Below are 26,134 nucleotides of genomic sequence, written 5' to 3'. Positions count from 1 at the left end.
GCCACTCTCTTGCTCCTCTCCTGGTTTTGCTGACATGTCACCATCTGCCCACAGCGGTCACACCCAGAGAAGGCCGAGCCCAGCCAGCGCTCCCCGGGCCTGTTATCTTGTTTAAACTCTGAGACAATGAAAGCAAAACAGGTCTCTCCGCCAACGCAGAAGTCAAAAGGCTGGAGATGTTGTGGTTTGTTTGACAGTTTGCTCACATTATAGAGAAGGAAAAGTCAATAACAATTGTTTTTTTGGTGTGATATGTTTTTTTTTACTTTGGTGACATCACTGCATACAAAAGCTCTTTTGTTTTGAGCTCAAACATGTCACAGAAAGTCATGCTCGCTTAAGTTTGAACACATTAAATAAGTTAATGCTTCATCTCAACGGCTTGATGAAAAACCCACATTGTTCTGAAATGCCTAATCCTGAGCTACAAGTCCAAATTATTCAAGTACCCGGTATGCTTACCACACATACACATTTCATCATGATTTTCCTTTTAAACTACGCCAAAGCTCTTCATTTGAAAAAAAAGAAAAGAAAAAGTGTTGTACCTGCAATCACAACAGACCAGTGAGGTGAAACACACACGTAGTGCAGAGCACCTTGGGATCTCATTCAGCTTCCTGTCTCAGAGGAGCAGAGCTGCAGAGCAACACCTCAGCTTCACAGTGAAAAGACAACAAACAAACAGACGAGTCAGTTTGGCTTGGAGTCAGTTCGTTAGTCATTAAGACTTTCAGTGGCAACAGTTTAGACAAAGTCAAGAGGCAGGTCAGAGTGACAACAACATAGGAAGCACACCTTCGTAGCTTTATAGTATAACGTTACGGTTAAAGGTGATTTTAATATCATATATTTTTGTTTCACTGCCCTCTCTGGTTGGAATTCTCAAGACGGGTGCACTTGTGACACCCATCGAGCAGCACTGATGAGTGGGGTCAGGAATGTGCTCCGTGGCTCCGAAACACATCCTGCATGGTGCAGATTTGTGCCAGTAGGGCAGCGCAGCACACGACACGCCGACCTGAACCACCAAGCATCAAAACACCACATCAACGTAAACAACACAGACTTATAAAAACATATCTCACATCTTCCCTCGGTCATACCAAGGAGCCGTTCAAAAGATTCGGAGCTTTCGTGAACGTTACATCACCAACAGTGGTTTCACAGTTTACTGACAAAGTTGAACCACTAGAGGGAAACAGAAATTCGATTTCCAGGTAGAGTTTAAAAACCAAGAGACCACGGACATTCATGTACAGAATAAATATGTATTAATGCTTTTTTATGTTTAAGTTGAGGTGAAATTGATATTTGTTTGTAAAATCATATTCAAGAAATGAACTGAAGCTTTGGAATATATGTGGTAAATGCAGTGGAGTAAAAAGTGCAATATTTGGAGCGGAGTAGAAGTGTCAAGAAGCAGAAAATGAAAATACTAAATATTGCACTTAAGTACTGAACTTGAGTAAATGCATTGAGTTGTCCGCTGTTGGTTTGTGTTTGTATTTCAGCGTCTCAACAACATAGTCTTTTGAAATCCAGATTGATTGAATTGCTTCAGGGTTAAGAACTACGGCAGCTGACGAGAAAACGCAAATGGTCCAATCTAGCACCAGTGTGTGGTTTGTCCGCTCTGGGCCACTGTAGAAACATGACCCGCTCCTTATGTAGGCGTAAAAATTCGTAGGTTATGAAAACACAATGGTTCTGATTTTCAGGTGATTAAACACGAAAGAAAACATACTTATTACGATTATTATACTTCATTTCTGCCAATAGATCCCCTTAGATGCTACACACTGTTCCTTTAAAGGAAAACCCTGAATAGTGAGAAACATAAGACACAGTTGCTTTTCCTTTAATCTGTCTCTATGAATGAAACATAAAAACGAGACTGAATACAAGCTGCCAGTACCTGCTGACACGTGTACTGTCCCATCTCTCCACAAGGTGTCAGTACTTGCAAACAGAAGCTGTGTGGTGACGCACGATGAAAAGGAAAGGTTTTTATATATTTTAGCCGGAATTGAAGGTTTTCTTTACAGAAGCTCAACATCCTTAAACTCTGTCCTGAGATATTACATTTTGCCTTTGCATCCTATTGATATGCGCTCATTTATCGTTCAGTAACCTTGAACTACAAAGCCAAGTGTTTTGGAGACATCGCAGGGAATTAAAGTGCATCACTGCAGAGACAGGGCGGTCTTGAAGCGCCGCACGCTGCTCTTATTGACTGTTAATGAGAAACAGTAACAAGTTCACTTCAGGTCAGAGTCTGAGGCCAAACTGAGCCTCCAGTAGCAAGTCCTGCATGTTTGTGTACCATCAGCACAACTGTGGAGCACATTAAGCATTCATCGAGTCGCTGCCGAAGCAAACTTTGTTTTTGTTGACTTCAGATGACTCTAAGGTCGTCCAAAGGCTTACAGCACAGATATTTTTATTAAACACAACAAATGTAAGGATTCAATTTACATCGTGGTGGAAAGTAACTCCACTTCATTCTTACTCTCCTACATTTAGTTTACAGCTATTACTTTGCACATTCAGATTTTAAACATAAAACCTGATATGAATTTAAAGTCTGATGCACTGTTATAGATTAAAGCAGCATATCAAGTGGTTACAGTTGCTCAATCGCCTACAGCATCGAAACACTAACCCTGACGATAGCAATACTCCAATAATGATATAAATGGTGGAAGTATTTAGTTATTTTATTTCAGTAAAAGTAGTAACATTACAATATCAACTCATTTTCACTCCTAACCCGTCAAATACCAGAGCTTAGTCAGTGCCCTAAGGTTCAAACTATGACGCGTTACGTTGCCCTTCAGCGTCGGCTTTGGAACAAACATCTTTCTTCACAGGAAGTTAGGTTTAGGCAACACGTGACAAAATGTCAAAGTTTACTTTGACGCTGCGTTCCAAATTACATACTTTTTCTTACATACTTTCAGTAAATACTGCAGCTGCCCTTAAAAAGTACATAGTGTTGCATGCAGTATGCATTCAGTTGGGACTTCGTCATAACACGGCACCTTGAATTTTGACCCTCTCTCACATGGCCGCTGCGCAGAGGATTGTGGGTCAGAATAGGCAGAATTTCATGGTGGCTGCAGGAGGACATCCTAATATTTTTGGTATACCGTATTTGACATACAAGTATTGGGACATACCACATATTTGTTCTGGCATACTAAATAGTATGTCAGCATATTGGAACGTAGATAGTTTCACACTGGACATGAACAGTGGTCACCTGGACGAAAGTCCCATGCGTGCGAATATGGAAATACTCAAGTAAAGCAGAAGTACCTCTAATTTGTTCATAAGTACTGTAGTTGTGTAAATGTTCATAGTTGCATCCAATCACTGCATCTATGTGATAAAAAATAAGGAAAAAAAACAATAAATGCACACAATAACACTTCAGGTGCACCCAATCTTATTTTTTACCGATTGTCTTTCTTGAGTTACCTCATTAAACACTCATTTTCTTCTCATGTGCCTTTTAAAAAAGAAAAGAAAACGTAATGAGTTATGATGTGCTGAGTTAGAGTCGTGGTTCCAGACGGACAGATGTGCGATAGACTTCACTGAAGCAGGCGGCCGTGCTGCAGCTGCTCAGAGCATCGGTGCCTCCCTGGTGTTTTGGTTGATGAGGTGTCGTTTGTGTCTCCAAATGAGGAGCGCGTGTGCGGCAGACGCCCCCCTGATACATTATTAATAGTTGTTGGACTCCAGGCGCTTCTTTTTTTCCTCTGTTGCATTTCAGACTTTCAAAGCAGCTTCTCCCTTTACTGAATCTAAATCCCCCCCGCTGAAGACTTGCTCTCGCTCTCTCTCCTGTAGACTACATCTCTGTATTATTTTCCTATTATTTACTCTACCTACTGCTGCTCCGTCTCCTCATTGTTCTCTTCCAGCACTGTTCTCTCTACCATTTAAACCAAAGGATGCCAGCTGCTCATGAATGAGCAAAATACAGCAATTACCAGGTTTGGAAACAGAGGCAGAGAATTTATTTTCTTTTCGTGTAATGACAGTTTCTCCATCTCTGGGGTTCATTTGGAAGAGAGACTGAGCTGAATTTGATAACACTGTGTTCGATGGCACAAATTAATCCAGATAAAGATTTGGAAAAGCTTCACAGCAGACTGCTCAGGTAGCTGCTAATATGAGGGCAGAATTTTAAAGGAGTACTTCCACGCTTTAAAAAAATATGCTCGTTAGTTTTCTTGCTGAGAGTTAGATGAGAAGATTGATACCACTTTCGTATTTGTCCCTTCAATGTGAAGCTGCAGACACCAGCCAGTTAGCTTAGCTTAGCACAAAGACTGGAAACAGGGGGAAACAGCTAGCCTAGTTCCAAATGGAACAAAATCAACCCACCAGCATCTCATGAGCTTACTAATTGGGAGGTTCGACCAGTGAGATTTAATGTGTTAATTAGTGGGTGCGATTTACAGGTAGCTGGATTTTTTAAATCTTTGGACAGAGTATAGTTCGCCGTTTCCCCCTGCGTCCAGTTGTTGGTGCTAAGCTATGCTAAGCAGCTGCAGGTTGTATTATCTGCTTGGTGTACAGATATGAGAGAGGTATTGATTTTTTCATCTCTAACTTACTGCCAGAAAGCAAAAACAAAGCGTACTTGCTTAAGTAGACCAGCATGCTGTTGTTTTCCCCCACAGGGACATTTCCCAAAATATCAAACTATCAAACTAAAATATCAAAATATCAAAGCTTGAAGCTACATTGGAAGAAAGTCACTCAACAAGATCAGAAACATCCTACTGGGACATAAATTGCAGCAGTCTTTCTTCTGTTTTCCTTTCACTGGATGCCTCCACATCCATTTTGTTCCCTCATTTCCCACCTCCTCTGAGACTCCCCCAAACAAATCCAATAACGCAGGGTTCAACGGAGTGTTAATTCCATCAAGTGGATAGATTTATGGTCACCATGAAGCCCGGGGCCTCCGGACGCCGCAGTACCAAGGATTCAGTGTAATGTCACCACGGCCATCTCAAAGGCACCCGAATAGCAGCAGAAGAGGCCATGAAGAGACGGGGCTTATCGGGTTTATGTGGGGCTAATTACAGGACTGGGAGAGCGACTCGCTGTCAGGAGGGACTGTAATATCATTTGCGTCGAGGAAGGAAGAGGAATGAGGCGGCGCGTGTGGCTGTGAGGGGGAAGTTGTGGCTGGATAGAATAAATGCCAGGAGGTAATGAAAAATGCAAGCGGGTGGCAGGAGATACAGTCCTTCTCAGGTGCCTGCGCTTCTCTCCGGATCAGAATAGCCTAATTAGGATCAATTATTAATCAGGATTGTTTTTTTTCTCCTGAGCAGTTTCACAGAGACGGCGTTCGGTATGAACAAACTGTTTCTCTGCTGCAGTCAGGGCTGCTGAACGATGGCCTTTATAGGTATCACACCACCTGGGCTAACTCTAGAAACAGACCTAAATCTGGGTAGCATCATGAGAATAAATAACAAGAAACTATTCTATTTTAAATTGGCAATAAATTAAGTTTCTGGAGATATATAAAACTCATATCAAAGAGGAAGATATCCGACCAGAAGTTTAAGAAAAAATGCTTTTATTTTTTACACCTTTAAAAAGCACATCTTTAAAGCACAAAGATTCACTCTGTATAGAAACGCCTCTCTTCCTTGGACTAAAAAAAGGGTAGCATTTGCACATTGTGCTTGAATTGCAAAGTCTGTACATCCGCTCTGGGTCTCCTGTGGCGTTTACGACCCCAGTAAACATTTTATTGCATAAATCACATTTGACCACAGTGGTCATTTTGTTGGAAAGACAGAAAAAGAAGCTGTTGCACAGTGAACAATCATAGCAGCTCTCTGAATGAAGGCGTTTGAACATTGTCCTGGAAAGAAAAACAACAGAAAACGTGACAATAAACAGCAGTTGTGCTTTTAGTCTATCTAGTAAAACATCTCACTCCTCTGCAAACAAATAACGAATGATGCAAAAATAAAAACACTCAAAACTGAAGAAAAACTTTCAAAGACAATTTACAGCTACCGGCTCGCTTCCCTTCAAAACGGTAGCCGACTAAATGCTAATCTCTAGTTGCACACGTCCCCTTTACGATAGGAGAGTTTTCCACGTCTTCCCGGCTGTAATTCAACCTACATTTGAAAAACTAGCATTCCTCAAAAGGCAGCGTCTCTCTGTGACATCTCCAAGGAGACTAAACATCGTGAAATGCTGTATGGAAATCGGTTTGCACAAAAATAGACAAATCCAAATATACTTGAGTCAATGACTTTGGTATAAACAAAATAAATCATCCACACACAGAACTTCCATTCCTGAACGTTTGAAACTACATATTTCTACCTGTCCTGTCAAAATGGCTCACTCAGAAACGAACAAAAATAATCAGCAAGCATACAAAAAAAAAAAACTGGAATTATCAAAACGTGCATTCATACCTGCTCACTGGGATATTTGATCTTTTTAACTTTAAAAAATAGAACATCAATAGAATTATTTCAACCCACAGAATAAACCTCTAGAAAAGAAACCGGACAGTTTGGGAACAAAGTCAAAATGTTTTTGGGGGGGGGGGGGGGGGGGAGAAAAGGAAATAATATTTCAGTGATAAAGTCATAGTATTTCAAGACAAAAGTAGTTATACTCTGATAAAGTCGTGGATTACAAGGTTACTATTTTTCCCTGCAAAAGGTTTTTTAATTTTCCTCTCAATGTCATGACTTTATTCCTGAAATATTAAAACTTCTTTCTTGAGATCTCAGATTATTGTCCTTAATTTGTCGTAAATCCTCAGTTCTGAATGCAGAATGAGTTCCAGACGCCGCTGCGAGGTGAGGAAGATGTACCCGCAGCCTTTAATAATGACTTTGAAACAAAAAGCAATACGTGTTCTCCAACCAACGCTACATCGGAATGAATCAACGCTTCTTTGATTTACTCTCATCAGCTCACGCGACGACAACTTGAAAGCGGGGAAAAATGTTTTTCATCTCAAAGTTTACATGAAAATGACCAAAAGAAAAATTCCCCATCAGCACCTTCAGGAAGAACAAACCGACCCGATTCCCCCCCATTAATGATCTTTACGGTAGATCGATGAAAGCTTCATTGGTGCTGAGGGCTCCACTTTGTTTAGAGTGCTGACTCATCCCCCGACTCGCCACTGTCCTGCGCGTACAGCCTCTCCAGCCTATTAGCCGGTTGAATCGTTAGTGTCTCGGCGAGCTTTCTTTCTCCTCGCACAGCGGTCAACAGGTCGGCTCTCAGATTAAAACCACAGAGTTCAGCCATCCACAGCAGCCGAGAGCCTGCCGGGACCGACGGCCTCTCGGTGCTCGTCAAGAATTGACCTCCACCGTCAGTACTCCTGGCATTGTCTAATTAAACGTTATGAACCGACGTGTTAGCGAGACGCAGTTGTGCCCTCTGCTGCCCACGTCTTTCCATCCAAATGCACATGACACATACATACATACATACATACATACATACCACCACCACCTACACCTTCCTGCAATTATCATCTGGAAGTATGAGTTCTGGAGGAAGAGCTTTTACAGGCGAGTGTCCGAAAAAGGTCAAAAGCGGAGCATGAAACGGCAGCTGATGGTGCTGATGTTCAAACCAAAAGGGATGAAAAGATTCCAAAGTTGAACAATGATCGGTCAATGTTTGCAATTTAAAAGAGAAATGCAAGTGTTGGTTTGAACTTCACAGCTTGTCCCGCGAGTGGAGCTTAATGATGACACTGCCGGGCCGTTATTTACACTTATCAGGGACATTGATCATAATTTGAAGGTGTCAGAGTGAGCCAAGATTTAGTCATTTAAATCTGTAGTCAGACTCGTTTAAAGTACCGGGATCCGAAGAAGTCTGCGCGCTGGGGATTACCCGAGTGCACATCGAGACAACACAGCCATGAGGAATCGAAACTGTTTTCTAGCTTTCACCCACAAAATGTGCTAATGAGAGTAACAGAGCGCCGGTGACTCCTGAACTCAAAGTGATGCAGAGCTAACTATTTGTAGCAGTGTTCTGCAGAGGAACATAAATAATTAAGTGTGTTTGTGGCCAACTGAGGGACTTTAGTGGGGTTTGGTTAGAGCCAAGAATGGTGGCACACAGCTTGATGTCTTAGAAACGTCACATAAAGGTAACAGTAGCACAGCGGCTTCTGCATTGTAAAATCTAGGACAGATTATTAATTATCTCGGGGAATAGAACAGGAACGCTCATGTTGTGGCCGCATGCTACCTGCAGTCCTCCATGCGACACCTGGAACGCAAACTAAAGACGCAGTCATGCAGCCATCTCTGACCAGGTGTGGCTACACACAGTGGAATTATGGGTAGGAACCAAGGAGGTACGCTGGTAGCAGAGCCGCTTTAACTGTCTGAACCCAAATATGGTGGTTTGAGGTGTTTATTCCCCGGAGCAGCTTAACAGATACCTAAACTGTGACTTAATATCTATATTAAAGGAATCAATATAATCCCTCCTGAAATGATGTGTGTTTGATGGAAAAAGAGATTCAGAAAAATTCTATAAAGGGACAACAGCGAAATGAATTTATCTCACCAAACAGCTTAAACATGGTGCGTTTGAAAATACGTCTTGATTTAAAACTTCTAAGTCTTGCGGCTTATCTGATGACAATAACTTTGCAGTGGAGGAATTAAATCCAAAATGTTTAAGTATTTCATATTAATTCGATAAATTGATTTGGCAACATTCTCCTCCTCATAACATATTCAGTTTTTGTTGTTTATTCGTTTCGATAAACTTTGCAAATCTCGGACGAAGTGGTAAAAAGGAGTTTTATCTGTCTCCAACACCATATATTGTTACTCCACACACACACACACTCTTCCTGAACGCACACACACTCACACTCTGAAACTAGATCTGTGCATAATTACAAACACTAGCTCAAGGAAAAAGACAGGAGGGGAGAGCTACAGTCAGTGTTGCAGAAAATATGAAACCTGCAACAGAGCACACGAGAAACTTTTAGTGTTGAGAGCTGCAGCAGAATGAACTCGTCCTTTAGATTATGAACCTCGACCAGAACGCACGCACACAGTGTGAGCACTCGCCTCACATTCAATCACCCGTTAAGAGGACAGTATATTCATCTCGGCTGTATGCGAGTTACAGTTAGTTTAGTTGTGCTTGGCACGAATCCCTTTTAAGTAGTTTTTCCAGCGCTTGACCACGTCCTTAAAGACGGGAGCGTTGTCTATGGAGGCCAGCAGCTGCAGCTGGTTAATGTGCGTGGTGTGATAGTCCCAGCGTGCCAGGTTGGGCGCCGTGGTCAACATGAAGTGACGGAGGTCGTAGATGCTCCCAGACCCCGTGTCAAAGAGCGGCAGCATGGCCTTCAGCGACTCCATGCCGCGGCTGAACAGCTGCCCCGCCTCCCTGCCGAGCTTCTCTCCGGCTGTCTCAGTCAAGTCGTGGAGTCCCAGCAGGGAGTAGATGAAGCCGTTGAGGACAAAGGAGCTGGGCGTGGTGGGGTACTCTTCATACCAGTCGTACTTGTTCATGAACACGGCTTTAACCCCGTGCTGCGCTGAAGGCACCTTGTAGGGTCCGACCGCCTTGAGGGCGGCGTTGAGGTACGCCTGGTCCTTGGTGAGGAGGTAGGCTCGCACCAGGGTGGACATGGCCTGGCCCTGAGCCATGGCCGAGTACCAGCCGGGCTCCAGGGGCCGGAAGCCTTCGCCCAGTTTACGGGTGACCATGATGGGCCAGCCGCCTCGTTCGTCCTGGTTGCGCGTCAGCCAGTCGCTGGCGGCGAAGAAGGCGGCCATGTGGGCAGTGGTGGAGATGGTGACGTTGTCTACGAAGCCGCGCCCGTGTAGCACTAATCGCACCACCCGCCTGGGCATGATCTGAGAAGGAAATCAAACGATCAATTATTATGACTGGGATCTCGCATTTATTCAATTACGTATCGTCTTGACATGTAATTTAGTGTCAAAGTTCTAATGATGAAATCAGCTAAATGTAACAAAAATCTAAGATTAATGCGACAATATTTAGCTCCGTTCATACCACCAACTGAAATGCAGCTTTAAGGTAAATTATGATTCGTGAAATAGGGTCCGGTTCAAGGCTGCAGTTAACGATTATTTTCATGAATGATTAATCTGCAGATTATTTTAATTTGTCTATCATAATTTCTTAAAACAAAAGGGGACGTATTCAAATGACTTGTTTTGTATGAAAGCCATAAATAATGAGTTAACCACCACATAAGATGAAGAAAAGCAGAAATGCATCAGGAAATGTTACTTCAACAATTACTGAATTAACAACAATCGATTGCTTAATCTACTATTGTTTCAGCTCTAGTCCAGTTGAATAGCCTTTCGAGCTCAGCTGTTATATCAAAGGTACCGACGGTCTGAACCAACCTTTGTGGCCTTCACAGCCTTGGTGTTGGACAGGCCGACGCCCTTCCTGAGGTCGGTGAGCAGGTCTCGGGTCAGCGTGCTCCAGGCGGTTCGTGGCCCAACGCCGTACGTGACTTCACGGTCCTTGAAGGCGATGAGCTGCGTGCTGGTCACGTAGCGGATGGTGAACGGCGGGCCCTTCTCCGTGGTTTCGAGGATCACAGACACGCTGCCGTTGGAGACGAACTTGACGTCTAAGCTGAGGATGAAGTCTTTGGAGTTACCCAGCTGCAGGGACACGCCCTCAGAGGACTCTGTGGTGGTCGCATGAGAGGGTGTTAAAAAGATGTGTATTATGAACCAAAAAACAAAAAGGAGAAAAGAAGTTTTGTGGCGTTTGGTCTGATAAAACATGCCGAACCTCATTTGACAAACTTCTGACGATTACTGGATGACATTGGACTATTTTTAGCAGAATGACAGAAAGCCTTGTACAGTGTGCGTCTGTCTCCTTTGATGTCGTGTTTCCACGAAAGCGCGTCTTTTTCCTCGCGTTCCCCAGATTCACTATGCAGTCACGTTATCAAAGGATCAATATCAGATAACTGATCAAAACCTTGTTTCATTAATACCTTTGTGAAGTGGCTAGCTCTCTCTGTGTGTGTGTGTGTGTGTGTGTGTGTGTGTGTGTGTGTGTGTGTGTGTGAGAGAGAGAGCCTCGAACACAGACCGAGACAAGCTTCTCATGGGATGTGCGGTACAGTTGTTTCACTGCACACAGAGCTTAATTAAGAGGACAGGAAGGAAGGGAATAGAGGGAGGAAAAGATGAGAGGAGTTGGAAAAAGAGAGAGAATGAGGAAGTTGATGCACTGCAGCAACTTTTCCCATTTGCATCTCCACAACTCTTCCCTACAAATCTCAAAGTTAGGAACTCAGACATCCAGTTTCCACACAGCCACCGCTCCTCTTACATTACATCAACTCCGTACCTTTGGCCTAGCTGCTCGGTCTGCACAGCTAAAAAACAACAACAACAAGCAACCAATCTTTTCAAAGATAGCTCCTGACAGGATAAAGAGAAGAAAGAATGTAGGAGTCCAGAAAAAAAAAGAAGGATAATAGCAAGATGGGTCGTCTCAAGTGCCCTCAACGCCAGCCTGACGGAGAGAGTGAAAATGAGCCAAAAGCGAGAAGACAATTGAGAATCAGATCTCATATGACATGAGCTGAGAAAGCAGAAGCAGACGAGGCCGCCGGAGACACAAAGGCAGTCGATCAGGAGGAGAATGGAGGAGCGAGCCAGCCTGGCAGGGGCCTCTGGATGACTACGGCCCTTTAATGCACTCATAAATCCATTACTTAAGGCAATGCAGAGAGTAAGTGGATTTGTACTCTGGCCCCGTCATTACTCTGGCATCAATAAAGGATGGGCAGAGGGAATATAGACGAGGTTCCACCTCCCCTGCTCCGCGTCGCTCTCTGGCTGTTTAGCAGTGAGGCGGGAGACAGAGATGACATGCAGCTACAAATATGTCAGCGTAAACGCAACAAGGAGTGAGCACGACGAACACGTCGAGTGTTGTGCATGCGGATACAAAGGATCCAAGCGAGGGGACAACAGTCGATGCACATTGATTGTTCATCCACATCCTCCGGTGACTACATCAGGACACACAGTGCCTAAAAAAAGTATTCCTGTTTTATGGCCACAATTCAACGTTTTGTCCATAAAATGGTGGAAAGTAGTGAAGATAATGATTTTAATAACTGTCAACACTGTATTAAAGTAGGTTTAACATGGCGTTTTGAGACTGATGAACAAGAAAATACTTTAAAAGTGAGATGAACAACAAATCTAAAACTCAAAACATGTTTGCATAAGATTGAGGTTTGCGTACACAAGTTGGTCTCCATCAGCTTTGCACATCTGGACAGAAGTTTGCCATTCTTCTTCGCCAAACTGCTCGAGCTCCGTCAGGTTGCATGGAGATTGTGAGTGAACAGCGTTTTTAAAGTTCTCACACCAACATGGACTGAAATCTTAACTATAAAGTGTATTCGATTCATTGCTGTGAGACTTCCAGACACATTTTAAAGGCGCCGCAGCCGGTGGCAGCTGTCACTACGCCGCATCTCCGAACACAGATCACCTCGCTAATTCTGGCAGGTTTGTGAAACTTCCAAACGACCGCGAGGGGATTCAGGAAATAAGGGTGCTCAGCGGCGGACAGTGTTCGTGCGGGAATGTGCAGATGGTAGACGGTAGGTTATTATCAGGGGACAGACGATTGATCCACTTGTCAGAGGATTTGAGAGGCTGTTCAACACCAGTGTCCTAGATACAGTAAGGAAGGAAAAAAAAGAGACCCAAATAGGGCGAAGGGTAGGAGGAGGAGGAGGAGGAGGAGGAGGAGGGAGGCAGAGACGGGAAGAGAAAGTGACAGCAGAGGAAGAACACAGGAAAAGTTTGGATGACGGAGCAGAATGATGCATGAGAAACGCAGAGAGTGTAACGTGATTGCAATGTTTAGGAAGCTGAAGCGGGCCGATAAGTGGGTGGAAATGAGTAAAGAGAGGTGGAAAACTGACTGAAATGTGGGGAGAGACGAGGGGAAGATTAATGGAGACGGAAGGCTGCCGAGGGAGGGCTGAGGGACGATGATGAAAACATGACGATGTTGAGGAAAGAGAGAGCCGATGATGGCGAGTCGAAGCTGTAAGGCAAGGTGAGCGGAGAGAGAAAGTGTGGAGCGGTGAAATGAAAGGAAATTGCTCATGAGGAGAGGGTGAAAGCGGAGGAATAAGGAGGTGGGGGGGGGAACTACAGTGGAGGCAGCAGCTCAACAGAGGACACAGCGAGAGAGACACACAGACAGAGAGAGCGAGAGGGACAGACAGAGGGAGAGAGAGACAGACGGACATGAAAATATCAGCAGGAGATGAAAGGAGAATTAAGATCGCTCCGTCAGCACTCAGCAGGAGATCCTCACTTCTCACATATTCAAAAATAACTGTCAACTACCTCACGGACGCGGTCATTTTACAGCTGTGACAATTAAATAAATCTGTCTTCCCGTTACCGTTGGGCTGAGCAATTTAAAGAAAATATGGAATCCTGATGAGACCAGACACAGAGCTATTAGGTGGGTTTGCTTAAAATATGAATCCGATTAATATATGTTATGTTTAAAAGGAACAGTCTAGTGATATAATGCATACTCCTCTGTGCCATAGACCTCCATTGTTGTCAATAAACATTGAAAAACACATCAATGTTGCAGTGGGTGACAATGAACATGCAGTTTGTTTTCCAGTCAATGTAATATACACTGTCCCGCTGCTGTAGATACTCTCAAAGACGACAAACCGTGCATTAATCTGCAGCTGAAAATAGTCCAAAACCAAAGCACTCTTTACTGCGTTTGATTAAAACTGCATCACCCTGGTGTTCCAGGAGACGATGAACAGATTTGAACAGTGAAATGAAATACTTGACTGTTTTTTAAAAGTTAATATCTTAAGTACTCGACCACCTGCCTGAAACGATCAACTGGATTGCTTCACTAAAGAGAAGGCAGTCGTTAACTACCCTCTATTAAAGCCCATATGGCACCAATCGCCTGCAAAGAGCACACCAAGCAGACGAAAGCCCGGAGATTTACTCCGTCCTTTGACTAACAAATTCAGGTTAATTGGCTCCAGCTGACAAACAGTCATTTCAACCGCCGATGCTCACGCTCTGGATAAAAGTCTGTTGCGGGAATAATGGCGTATGAATGCGTTTTCTGTTTTCCATCAGTGTGACAAAGTCTGACTCGGTGATCGGCATAGAATGAGATGTGTGATGTCGTGTCTGCTGGCTCTTTAATCATCATGATGCTCAGGAAGCCGTCGTTACGTGGCGGGTCCACCGTCAACCAACACAGTGGCTGGTGGCTGTGACTCAGCTCAGACTAACTTACGGTGCAGTTGCAAATCGGCCTCCTGCAGCCGACCGGAGATAAGCTGCTTTGCCCCGAGGCTCTCCGGGCTCACGGAGCGTTTGCATACCTGGAGCGCTGAACTGACGCACGGAGGAAGCTCGGGTCTTGTCGTGGACGCGGCTGAGGACGCAGCCTTTCGGCACACTCCAGGGTGCCGCGCTGGCCCGGCTGTCTCGGTCCTCGGCCGTGTCGTAGACCTCCACGTAGGGGGGGCGCTCCGTCAGGTTCTTGCTGTAGTGGCTCAGGCCGTACTGAGCGATCTGGATGGCGTAGAAGTAGCCCTGAGGGCCCCACTGAGTGGACAGAGGCACGCCTGGGAGGTAGAGAAGGGAGACGAGGACAATGATGTTAAATTAATATAGAAAATGATTTCATTACGCCACAAACATTATTATTATGCTTCTGTTTTTTTCTGGCGGAACTTTTACATTAAATCTTGTGCTTACATGATCGTCTCGTCTGTGGAAAGGTTTTTATTTTAAGCACTTTGCAGTCTATTTTTAAGAAAATTATCCTTTTTAGATGGCAGTTGTCACAACAGCGGTTTTTTTAGGTGCAGTGTCAAATTGAGTTCATAACCACGTTCATATCAAGAAAACTGGGCTAAAATGAATTATGAATATCAAACAATATTTTAAGACTTGGCAGTAATAGGAAACGACAGTGGCAATATCAGAGATTCAAATCTGGGCCTATTTCATAAACAGGCACAGAAGGCAAAAAATAAGCAGATTTAGTATTTTTTTCAAACATCACCAGCTATGTGAACGACGGGCCGGAGTGATGAATACAAGCTAATCTACTGCGTTCTACCGGAGGCCAGCTCGCCTGTTTACCGGCCAGAAATAGCTCAGGCAGAAGAATCACTCTTTTTAACAGATTAACAGATAGCTCACTGAAAGACCTCGTTACAGAGAGAGCACACATGATGCAACCAAAACCTCATCCTTCTGAGACAAATATAACATACTCGCGTTAGGGCTGGCTGAAAACATTCCTCCATTCACATGAATCACGGCAGACGCTGATGCTCTACTTTCCTTACTGCCCTGTGTGCCGTTTTACCAAATAGGACAAAAGTACATCTTTGTTTTTAATGACAGAAACAGCCGATTATGGGTTTTTGTTCTAGCTCATGCGAGTGTAATTGATAGTGGAGGTGAAGAGTTAACCCAAACAGTAACAACAAGTTGACCATAAGCAAACTGTTTAGAAACCAGTCAGCTAGTAGTGGTGGTATTAGTTAATAAATTGAATCTATATTGCACCTTTCATACAGAATTAAGTTAAACAGAATTGTTATGTCATTGTTAAAGAAATGAAGTCGCTATTCACCAAAACCCTCCAGCCACCGCCGATCCCATTATCTTCATGGAGTGTGTGTGAGTGTGTGTGTGTGTGTGTGTGTGTGTGTGTGTGTGTGTGCATCACTGTGAAGACTTCGTTCAGACAGACCAAATCCATTGCACAAAAACAATCACAGCATCTTTAACTGTAGAATGGCCGTCGCATTGCGGAGCAGAAGCAAAATATCTCCAACTCTCCAACGCAAAGCGCCTCGGCAGCTCATCCACACAGATCTACTGCAATCCACAAAGACTTCTCATGCGTTTCAATCGATTTATTTTCCTTCAAAAGTCAAAGTTACATACAGATGACTATCAAAACGTTTATGTATATTTTTAAAAATGCCGCATGAAATGCACATGCACACACACACACTTTCCAGTCCCGTGCCAGACTTTCTCTCCATGCTTGTCTTGTTACTGCCGTCTCCCCTGACAACTGACGTCAAATGACAGTCAGAATCCTGACACTGGAACGCTGTGCTTCTCCCTGAATAACACAAAGTAATCCATGTGGAATTGACGGTTAAGCCGGCACATATTTTCATGACTCCAGAGGGCGGAATTTTCTAGAAATCCGAAGAACTAGGTCTTCGGCCAATTACACTATAGTCTCTGAGCCTCGGAGGTTAAAATCGCTGCTAAAGAGCTCAAGAGCTCCACCGGCTCGTTGGTATTCAAGCTTTGCTTTTGACCTCCAGCAGGTCTGCAAGACTGGAACAACTGGTAGAATGTGAGTCTACATTAAAGCTCCATTAAGCAATATGTTTAATATTAACATTCAGCCAAATGACTAAAGTGTCGTTTGTTGTGCTGAGAATTAAAAACCCAACTATGTCTTTGCACCGTTTAGTTTCTTAAAACAGTTTGAGCAAACAAACGTTGACGATCTCACCGTGAAGTCCAGCATGTTGCAGCTCACATGTTTTAATCAGGACTAGGGTTAACTACAGAGAAGACTTTTGACCGGTTCCGTATGTTATCTTACAGATTAATTTACGGTCTAGAGATTACTTTAACATGGGCACCGAAGCCTCCTTTTGGCGCCCATGTTAACTAACCGGGCTATTCAGACAGGGCCTGGTGTGTAGGGCTCATAAATAAAACGATTGGTTGATGGTTAATGTAAGCAAAATCTACCGAAACTGGACGGACACACGTCATGCAGTCAGAAACATGATGCTCTGCGTCTACTGGATGCGTAAGTAAACTGGGCAACTGTTGGCCGACAGTTGGACCTCAACAACCAATCAGGTTGTGTTTCTGAGACTTTCTGCCTCCTAGTGGCCAACATATCTTAATATAGCTTCAATGTTTTTACATTACAGCTGGGTGTTCTGGCTGATTACGTCACGAAACACTTACTATGTTTACTTAGCGGCATGTACCACCTTCTGCTACGAAGTGTTTCACAGAATACAGGACTTGATCAGCAGACAATCTGCAGCAGCTGGCTGTGACCCGGCTCCAGACGAGCAGCGTGAGCTTTGTCCTGGATTCACAGGCTATTCATCCACATCCACCTCCACCGGAGAGAGCTGCATCCAGCTTGGTCAGCACGCTGAGTGCGCGCAGGTGTTAGGTTAAAAAGATCACTTGTCATGCATGTTTGCGTCGACGGTGTAAGTGAGGGTATGTGTTTTAGCAAGCACTTAAAAAGGTTAGAATACCTCCGTTTAGACTGTGTGTGTGTGTGCGCAAATGTTTAAGTGACTGCGGTCTGCAATAGAACCTGGGAGTGAAGATAAAGATGGTCGAAGAAAAAGCGAGAGACACAGAAAAGGAGACCGAGCGTGATTTAAGAGGATTAACTACTTCCACTAATGATAGTGCTCTGGCTGCTGGAGATTCATTATTCTCAACTTTTGTTCTTTGCAACAAGGAAAAGAAAGACCCTCAATTTCTAACCCTCCACTATAAAAACCACACGCCCAGAAGGAGATGAGACAAGTAATGGCACATGAAAGTGCTGCGTTTTTTTTTATGTCTGCCTAATAATAAAAACCTTGATAGCATACTTTTGTATTCAGATTTCAGACTCATTTATCTGAAACGCTCTCGATTGAAAGTTTTTTTTGCCCCCATCCCAATAGTATCTCAAAGACTGCTTGAGATATCTGAACCATCTGGTTGCATGTCGAATGTTTTGACTCCTGACAAGTTATACCCCAACAATATGGCCCGAGTGAGGACATTGAATGCTGCAGAGGATCCTGTTAAATAACTCTTCCATGGGCATAACAGGCTAATTAATGAACTGCTATTTTAACCTATAAAAATATGCTAAGTTGAAGAGGTGTGTATTCTTGGGCGTGTGGAGTGCTAAATAGCAAGGAGCCTGGGGCTTAATTAATAGACCTTGTTAAATTGAGTGTGGATTCCCGTCTGACCCATTTCCCGCTTCATGTGTTCCCTCCCATACATGTGTTTGTGTAGTGGGTCCTTAAGTGGGACTGCAGTTCACTAAAAAAAAAAAAATGCCATTTATTGATAATCAGCCAAACTCATTAGAACTAATCGACCAAATATGTAATCAGGCGTTCTGACCGGCGTCATAATTCTGTATTCTCTGCATCCATGCGAGAGTTACAGCCTCTGAACGTGTATAACAGAACGACAGAATGTACTTCATGCAGATTTTACTGTAAAGAAAAGTACTGCGTGTGTTGTTCTATCTGTGTGTGTGTGTGTGTGTGTGTGTGTGTGTGTGTGTGTGTGTGTGTGTGTGTGTGTGTGTGTGTGTGTGTGTGTGTGTGTGTGTGTGTGTGTGTGTGTGTGATGAACAGAAAAGCAGATTCATGCTACCAGGTAAAAAAAACAACAACATAAGAAGCCATTGTGGGGAATTTGCACAATCCATGTCAACAAAAATACCTATTTATTGCTGGCAAATTGCTCTTGCAGACATTGGCTATTATTGCTCATCAAGCCAACCTCAGCAACTGATGCATTGCCAGTGAACATAATTGTGTGTGTGTATATATATATATATATATATATATATATATATATATATAATAATAATAATAATAATAATAATACCTTTAATTACATCGCCCCACAAAAACAAAGGCTTGTCTCTTGAGAGGAAAAGACTAAGGACGAACAACTACATGTCTGTAATTTTCACTGTTGAAAATGATACGTTAGAATTTGTAAGGACCCGATATATTTTGGGTGTTTCTTTTCTTTTACCGGTGGATCAAGTTCTCTGACAATAAAAGCTGAGCCATAAATATCTATTTTGTAATTTCAGGCGAGTATACAGGGTCACTTCTTCAAGCGAGCGAGGCAATTATATTGATGACAATGTGGTTTCAATGAACAGCCTTTTTAAATGAGCTATTGATCCTTCCGGGTAATTATTTTAAAAGGAACCTTGAAGAGAAAACAACTTTCTGGATGGACTCAAAGTGGGAAAGGAACAGGGAGGGATACACTCACTTAACAGACTTCCAGTCAGTTATCGATACAAAGACTTGCTGATTGTGCCTATGTGAGCAAAAGATACATTTTTTAATTGAATTCGCACAAATCACTTTAGGTAGTGTTAAAGAAAGGCTGACAGAGATTAAGCAAGTGCTTTTAAAATCAGATCAATCTTGTTAATAAAGTATAGAATTTACGATTCATCACATATACATATACACACACACACACACACACACACATATATATATATATATATACATACATATATACACACACATACATATATACACACACACATACATATATATACATACACACACACACACATGCATATATATATATATACATACACACACACACACACATATACACATATACACATGTACACACACACACACACACATATATACACATACACATACATTTTGCATCTGAAAAGCCTCTTCTTTTTTTGACATTTCTTATTGAGAAGAGGCTGTTGATCTTTGCCACCCACACACACACTTTCAGATTTGATTTTCTAGTATTCAACAGACTGTAGAAGATAGGGGCATCCGACATCCTTGATGAACATCAATGAAAAGAAAGATAATCTTACCTTCCACTCCACTTATGCACTTGACTCGGTCGCGGACCTCCACATTGTACCCCTCAAACGACATGAAGACCCCGTCGGGGTGGTAGGGCTCGCGCTGCGCGTAAACCTTTGAATAGCTGTGCTGGAACTCGAACCGGTCGTAGCCGTCGTACTGCGCCACTTTGCCGTACACCTCGAAGTATCTCTCCATCCAGCTGAAGGGCAGGTATATCTCTCCACCCTCCCGCCGGCCTTTGATGGTGGATTCGTCGTTGATCAGGCAGTCGATATCTTCATACTTGAGCCCCGCGACGACCCCGACGACGGGCGGGGGCTCCGGCGGTTGTGGAGGGTGTTGCTGGCTGCTGATGCTGGCGTCACCCACCCTGGGACTTGGGGCCACCAGGGCAGCACGGGGCAGGAAGCGCAGGGAGGTGTCGCTGGAGCAGCGGTTCCACAGCAGCACCGTGATGAGCGTGAAGAGGGCGCAGATAACGATGAGGGTCTTGTAGTTCACCCGGGCAGCCAGGCAGCGCATGGTCACAACTCGCCTGCAAGACACAAACACAAGATAAACATGAGAGGAATTTAGACCGACAGTGCAGCGAGAAGGACAAGCTGTGTGTGTGTGTGTGTGTGTCTGTGTGTCTGTGTGTGTGTGTGTGTGTGTGTGTGTGTGCGTGTGTGTGCAGTTTGTCCTTTCAGCAACAACAATTCAAATGTTGAGCAGTGGAAACTAACTTCTCCTGACTTCTAGAGGCCACTTAGTGTCTGTGCATGTGTGTCTCATTTACTACCCAACAGACAACCATTGTCTGAAATTGGTCTTTTGGGCTACCCGTCCATCATTTTTACTTCTTGTTATTGGGACGCTTTCCAGTCACTTCTGCTCCTCATTGCAACACAAAAACTCTTCTATCTGGCGCACTTGCAATTAAATGTTTCAACATTTTTGGAAATGTGCTTTGTGCTTATGTGCTTTCATGCTGAGAGTTAGGTTGAGAACATTGACAGTAAATATGTAGCTGGAGCTAGTAGCTGGGTTAGCTTAGCATAAAAACAAACAGTTAGCCTGGCTTTGTCCAACAGTAACACAATCTACGTTAACTACCAAAAACCGCGAAAGCTCACAAATTGACACGTTACAGCTAGTTTGTTGTATCCTTAAAAAAAAGGAAGTTTAAAAGCAATTTGCCATTTTACAGGGTGTTATGTTCCGGACCATTCCTTTAAAAATAGTCCTTAAGAAGTAGCGACAAGACAAATAGTATCTCCCCAACGCTGACCTCCCATCATTGGCTACCAGACAAGTCTATTTCAGGGTTCTTTTTGTTTCATTTTAGAGCATTGCAGCTGTGTTCATCTCCGACCTGCTCAGCCCATGTAGCACCTACAGGGCTCTTACTTTGGAAAGGTTTACACCATCACTCACAATTAAGTTGAATATTGACATTTCCAAATAAAGTCTTAAGAAACTTTTCTTTTTTACATAAAAGGTTATTGTCACTTCAGGATTTGTTTACATTCCGTCTGTATCAGATTCTATGCATTTCCGATACATTCATCTATTTCACTGTAATTATCGGACTGCATTTTAAACTTTGGTCAACATTTGCTGTCGTAGAGACATTTCTCGCTCACGGCAAATCAATAGACGTTCAACAACACTTGGCATTGCACAGATTCTATTTTAGTTACAGCTTTGCTGAGGGCCTAATTGGATATGAATGAAGACCTCAAACATTGCAACGCGACACACTATTGGATGAATCAGTCTGGATCCATGTTTTCATGTCCTCTGTGTTTCTCTGGCATTTTCACCGAGCCAGCGGGAAATCAATACAACCCGAGGTCTCCTCCTCCACACTAATTACAGCTCGCCGCTCAAAGAATTCACCATTCCAGTGACGAAGGAGTCAGGTCCTCTGATGACGGAGGAGGGAGGAGGGAAATCATTATTCCCAAAGTTCATTTCAATACCCCACCTTAAACGAGACACTACCAAAGGTCAGCTCAATTAATGGGCGTTAATTGGACGATAGCAATGTCCTACAGCATTGCAGAGTCAAATTATAGTGCTAGCTGCCTCTGGAACAAAGTTAATGGTTTAGGTGACTCTTGCCAAATAGCAAAGTGGACTTCTAGTCCTGCTTTAACAAGCAAATGTTGAGCGATAGCACATTGTAGAAGATGAATAATAGCCTCCTTTTAAATTAAGATTTAGGGGTAGAACTGTAAAAGCCAAACAATAACATAATATTGTTATTATAATATATTTAGGCTGTGCGTTAGTAGGAAAGGGGTTGAGATGTGTCCACTCAAATAGGCACAGAACATCTTTCTCCGATAAACTGAACTATTTTCTTTCCACAAGAAAGACAAAAAGGAGACAAAAAGCATTGCTATATTTCTGTATAAGTTCTAGTTTAAAACATGTTGCTGTTGCGTTCCAGTCAGGGGTGGGAAAAAAAAGCACTAGTTCATCTCTGCGGCTGATTGATTACCACCACATATAAAAACTATCATTGACATTTACAGGTGCTGCTGTACAGTAATGAAAGAATGGGCCAACAGGAGCTTTTTGAAATGGTAAAAATGCGAAGGAGAGGGCCTGGGGAGTCTGAAAGATCAGTAGGAGTGGCCCCGTCAGGGAGCAGACTATAAATAATTGGCTCTTTTTATAGTGATTCGGTGGCGGTGTTGAGCTCAGGCTCAAGGTGGATAGACACGGGCTTAAGCACTGCAGCATGGAGAGGTATCGCTATGCCTCGCGCCGACTACGAGGGGATCCGTCAAGAAGCCATGTCCCATTTCCGCACACCGGAAGAGGAGTTAATGTCACGGGTGAGCAGATTACATGACGCAGTTTGTTTGTGGATCAAAATTAAATAATAAAAAAAATCACAGAGTGTTTTGATTCGTGCGATACCTCTCTCTCCCCCGTCTATTTCTCATCCACATCTGACACAGAAATCAGCATTTGATAATTTACCACCTGGTGGAAATCAGCTCCGGAGGTTGAGAGATCCACGAATAACCGTCTCTAGAGGGATGGGAATTATATTTAAAGACGAGCAAGAGAGCAAGACAGCAGAGTAGAGACGGATACGAAAAAGAGACGAGCAAGAAAGTTAAACTAAAGAAAAGAATTCATGATGTTCCATATTTTATTAAATCCTATCCTGAATGTGAAGCGTTTCCCTTTTGCACCTGATTAACTTTCTAACACGTACTTCTTTTTGCTCAAACTTTAATTCTTTGGCCTTCAACAAGACGACCCTTAAACATGCGTTGTTTTAATGGAGGGCTGTATTCAGTATAAATCCCTTCTTAGCCAATAAACACGTTTATTTGAATCCACGTAAAGAGTAACAACTGCGTCATCGGTTGTTTACTCAAAAGCTTAGAGTGAGTTCTGTTCAGCAACCTCTTCAGTTGTTTCAATAATGACTTCTTCACTCAGTAGCGAAGACAGGGACTGTGTGATGTGTCGCACGACCACAGAAGCCGTTATGGAGAGAGTCGGGGGGGGGGGGGAATAGTTGAGTTAAACACCGGAGACTGCAGTTTGTTTCCTGCCAACGTCCACTTTATTATTGTTCATCTTTTTAACGATAAAGGCAATCCTTCCCTTACCTTCACCACAAAGCTTTAGAAAGAGCTCGGGGACAGTGGCATGCTTCATTTTGATTTCCTCCTTCAGGTATGAGGACTTGTCTCGGAGATATGGATGGACCTTCGTGTAATCCACTTGTTATCAGCTCAACTCAGGAAGTGCTGCATCGATATAATCCCTCCGGTAATAACACTGTTTTGATCTGGAGTGAAGACTACACTGAAATAAAATATATAAATAAATAGAAAAAGACAGACTTGAGGCAACTTGACAGGAGGTGAAAGACAAACCGAGCATAAAAGTCTTCCGTGCCTGACAGATTAAGGAGAAAAGACCCTGGAAAACAAAAGCAGCTTTTCAGTTTTACGTGCTCCCAGAGTCTCGCCTCAAGAAACAGAGAAGTGCCTTCAATAGCCGGCAGTGCCTTGTTGAGGCTTTAGATCTTTATATGATGGCATCGTTCTTTGTGCCTGAATGACACCTGAATGATAAAAACCATGCCGGTCAGAAAAGCAACGAAGGAAAGCTTCGGCACTTTAAACCTCGATGGGAAGTGATTCTCTCCTCACTCAGCATGAGCAGGAAGAATGGGAAGGAAGTTGGAGCCACTTGATTATTTGATGCCTATATTAACAATTAATCAATTTATAATCAGCTCAAGACGAACAGCCCGACTTTCACTGAGCTGCTATTTAGAGGGACATTTGTTATGCATATGTCCGCATTTAAAGAAAAATGCTAAGGTTGCATTGTGTTTAAAATCGTTCCTCTCTGCATATTTACAGGCCTGTCACACCTTCACAAGCTTTGTATGGTGCTTTGTTTATCTCAATACAAAGCCAAGAGGCAAAGGAAAACACTTTGTAACATGGCCCAGTTTCGCTATATATATATATATATATATATATATATATATATATATATATATATATATATATATATATATATATATATATATATATATATATATATATATATATATATATATATATATATATATATATATATATATATATATATATATTTTTTTTTTTTTTTAATATATATATTTATATATATATCGCGAAACTGAGTTGTTTTTCTTCTCCCGCTGTCCTCTGGTGTAAAAATCATGAGCAGTCATCACAGCAATAAAATGTGAGTGCTCGTGAGCCACCCTTGGGGAGCTGTTGGAGCAGAGGCCCGGTACGTGCGTGAGATGCAGGTGTTGTAGCCCGAACTAAACTCCTGCCATTTTCACCGCTCTCCTGCACGGGTGAAGTGAGGTACGGCTCTGAGAGACTGCCGGTAAATGATCCGCTTATGCTGAAGCTGTGAGGCATGTTCGCTGTAGAGATGGGATTGTGTGTGTATGTGCATATATGTATTGTGAGTGTCTGGTGCGGTTGTGAGCCTGATTAGGATACTGTGGAGGCATCGGGGTGAATTCAAGGCAACGAAAATAACTCATCGTTACTGTGAATCTCTATTTCGACGCTCACATTCTGGTACCATCATAGACTATGTTATCTTTTTTTGAAAGAAGTGCTGGTACATGATGGTACATGCGTTTTATCTCTAGTAGGAGGATTAAGCAGGTCATTGCCAAAAAACTTATAACCGAGGCCTACTGAGGGATTAAGCAAACTCCTCATCAAATAAAACAGACGAGACCGCCTGCATCGTTTCAGAGGCCGGTCGTGTCGTCTGCTTGTCCTACAACATCGCAGGATCGAAGACACAAGGGATGCTGAAAGCTAAGACACCAATCACGCTCTGGTATCATTTAGTGCACGTGGTATCGAAGTGCTTCAACAGGAATGTGACTGGGTAAACTCCAGCTAGGAAGGAAACGGCACTTTGCACGCCAACTGTTTGGTCCCCTGCATTCTAATTACTTTGTAAATGTACAAAATGTTTTAGAATTTTTAATTACAGCAAATGAGTGACTTTAAGGAGAATGTTGGTGAAATATGTGACATGTATACGTGCGTGTGTATTCGTTGTTTTTAGCCTTGGGCATCATGATATCTATGATATGGTTTCTAATGACGCTGCATCTTGTGTATTTGTCAGTTAATGAAGTAGACACGAAGCCTGCAGCTAGACCCCTTTGAGTACTATTCAAAAAACAACACATAATGACTCCAGTGTCTTCCAATTAGAGGCAATTACACATTTGTATCACTTTTTATAACTTGATTGTCAAACTAAATGTACGAGAAGTACAAAAAATAACAAGTTCAATGGTGTGTTCCCTCTGGTTGTTGATGAATTAAAAATACACAAATGATTATTACACACTAACCACCAGACACAGCAGTGTCATATTTCAGACGTGGTGTGAAGTGGTGCGTCATTATCCAGAGAGATGAGAACACTGCTGTGTGTGTGTGTGTGTGTGTGTGTGTGTGTGTGTGTGTGTGTGTGTGTGTGTGTGTGTGTGTGTGTATGTGTGTGTGTGTGTGTGTGTGTCCCTTCATGCAGACACACACTAACCGGTGTTATAAAAGCTAATGAACCCAGAGTTAGTTCAAAGAGCTCCCTCTTAACTTATGCTTTCAAAGATGATTCAGTGATGACAAGAGAAGGAATGCAGGGCCAGGGGGGTCTAGTAACAGCCGTGCTTCATCATTTCATCATACAGGCAAGACTGGGCCCTTCTCTTCACAGTCGATGTAAGCGCATGGAGAAAACATAAGATTGAATTTGTCCATGTAATAAAGCAGAGCATAAATTGGCATACAGGAGAGGTTGTAGTGCAAT

The 26,134-nt window shown here is 43.0% G+C and overlaps 1 protein-coding gene across 1 annotated transcript in view; it reads right to left on the bottom strand.

Moving 5' to 3' along the window:
* Positions 1 to 6,605: 6,605 nt before the first annotated feature.
* glceb (glucuronic acid epimerase b) overlaps positions 6,606 to 26,134 on the bottom strand; it is a 37,908-nt gene continuing 18,379 nt past the window's right edge. The window contains exons 3-6 of the mRNA XM_079294991.1: positions 19,795 to 20,324; positions 14,486 to 14,731; positions 10,455 to 10,747; positions 6,606 to 9,929 (exon numbers count right to left, since the gene is read on the bottom strand). Coding sequence (XP_079151117.1) covers positions 9,198 to 9,929; positions 10,455 to 10,747; positions 14,486 to 14,731; positions 19,795 to 20,311 — 1,788 coding nt within the window. The 5' untranslated portion in view covers positions 20,312 to 20,324 and the 3' untranslated portion in view covers positions 6,606 to 9,197. The remainder of the gene's footprint in view (positions 9,930 to 10,454; positions 10,748 to 14,485; positions 14,732 to 19,794; positions 20,325 to 26,134) is intronic.

The sequence above is a fragment of the Melanostigma gelatinosum genome (genome assembly GCF_949748355.1).
Source record: "Melanostigma gelatinosum genome assembly, chromosome: 2".
NCBI lineage: Eukaryota > Metazoa > Chordata > Actinopteri > Perciformes > Zoarcidae > Melanostigma > Melanostigma gelatinosum.
Note: the sequence above shows the minus strand (reverse complement) of the source record. Positions and strands in the feature narration are given on the sequence as shown.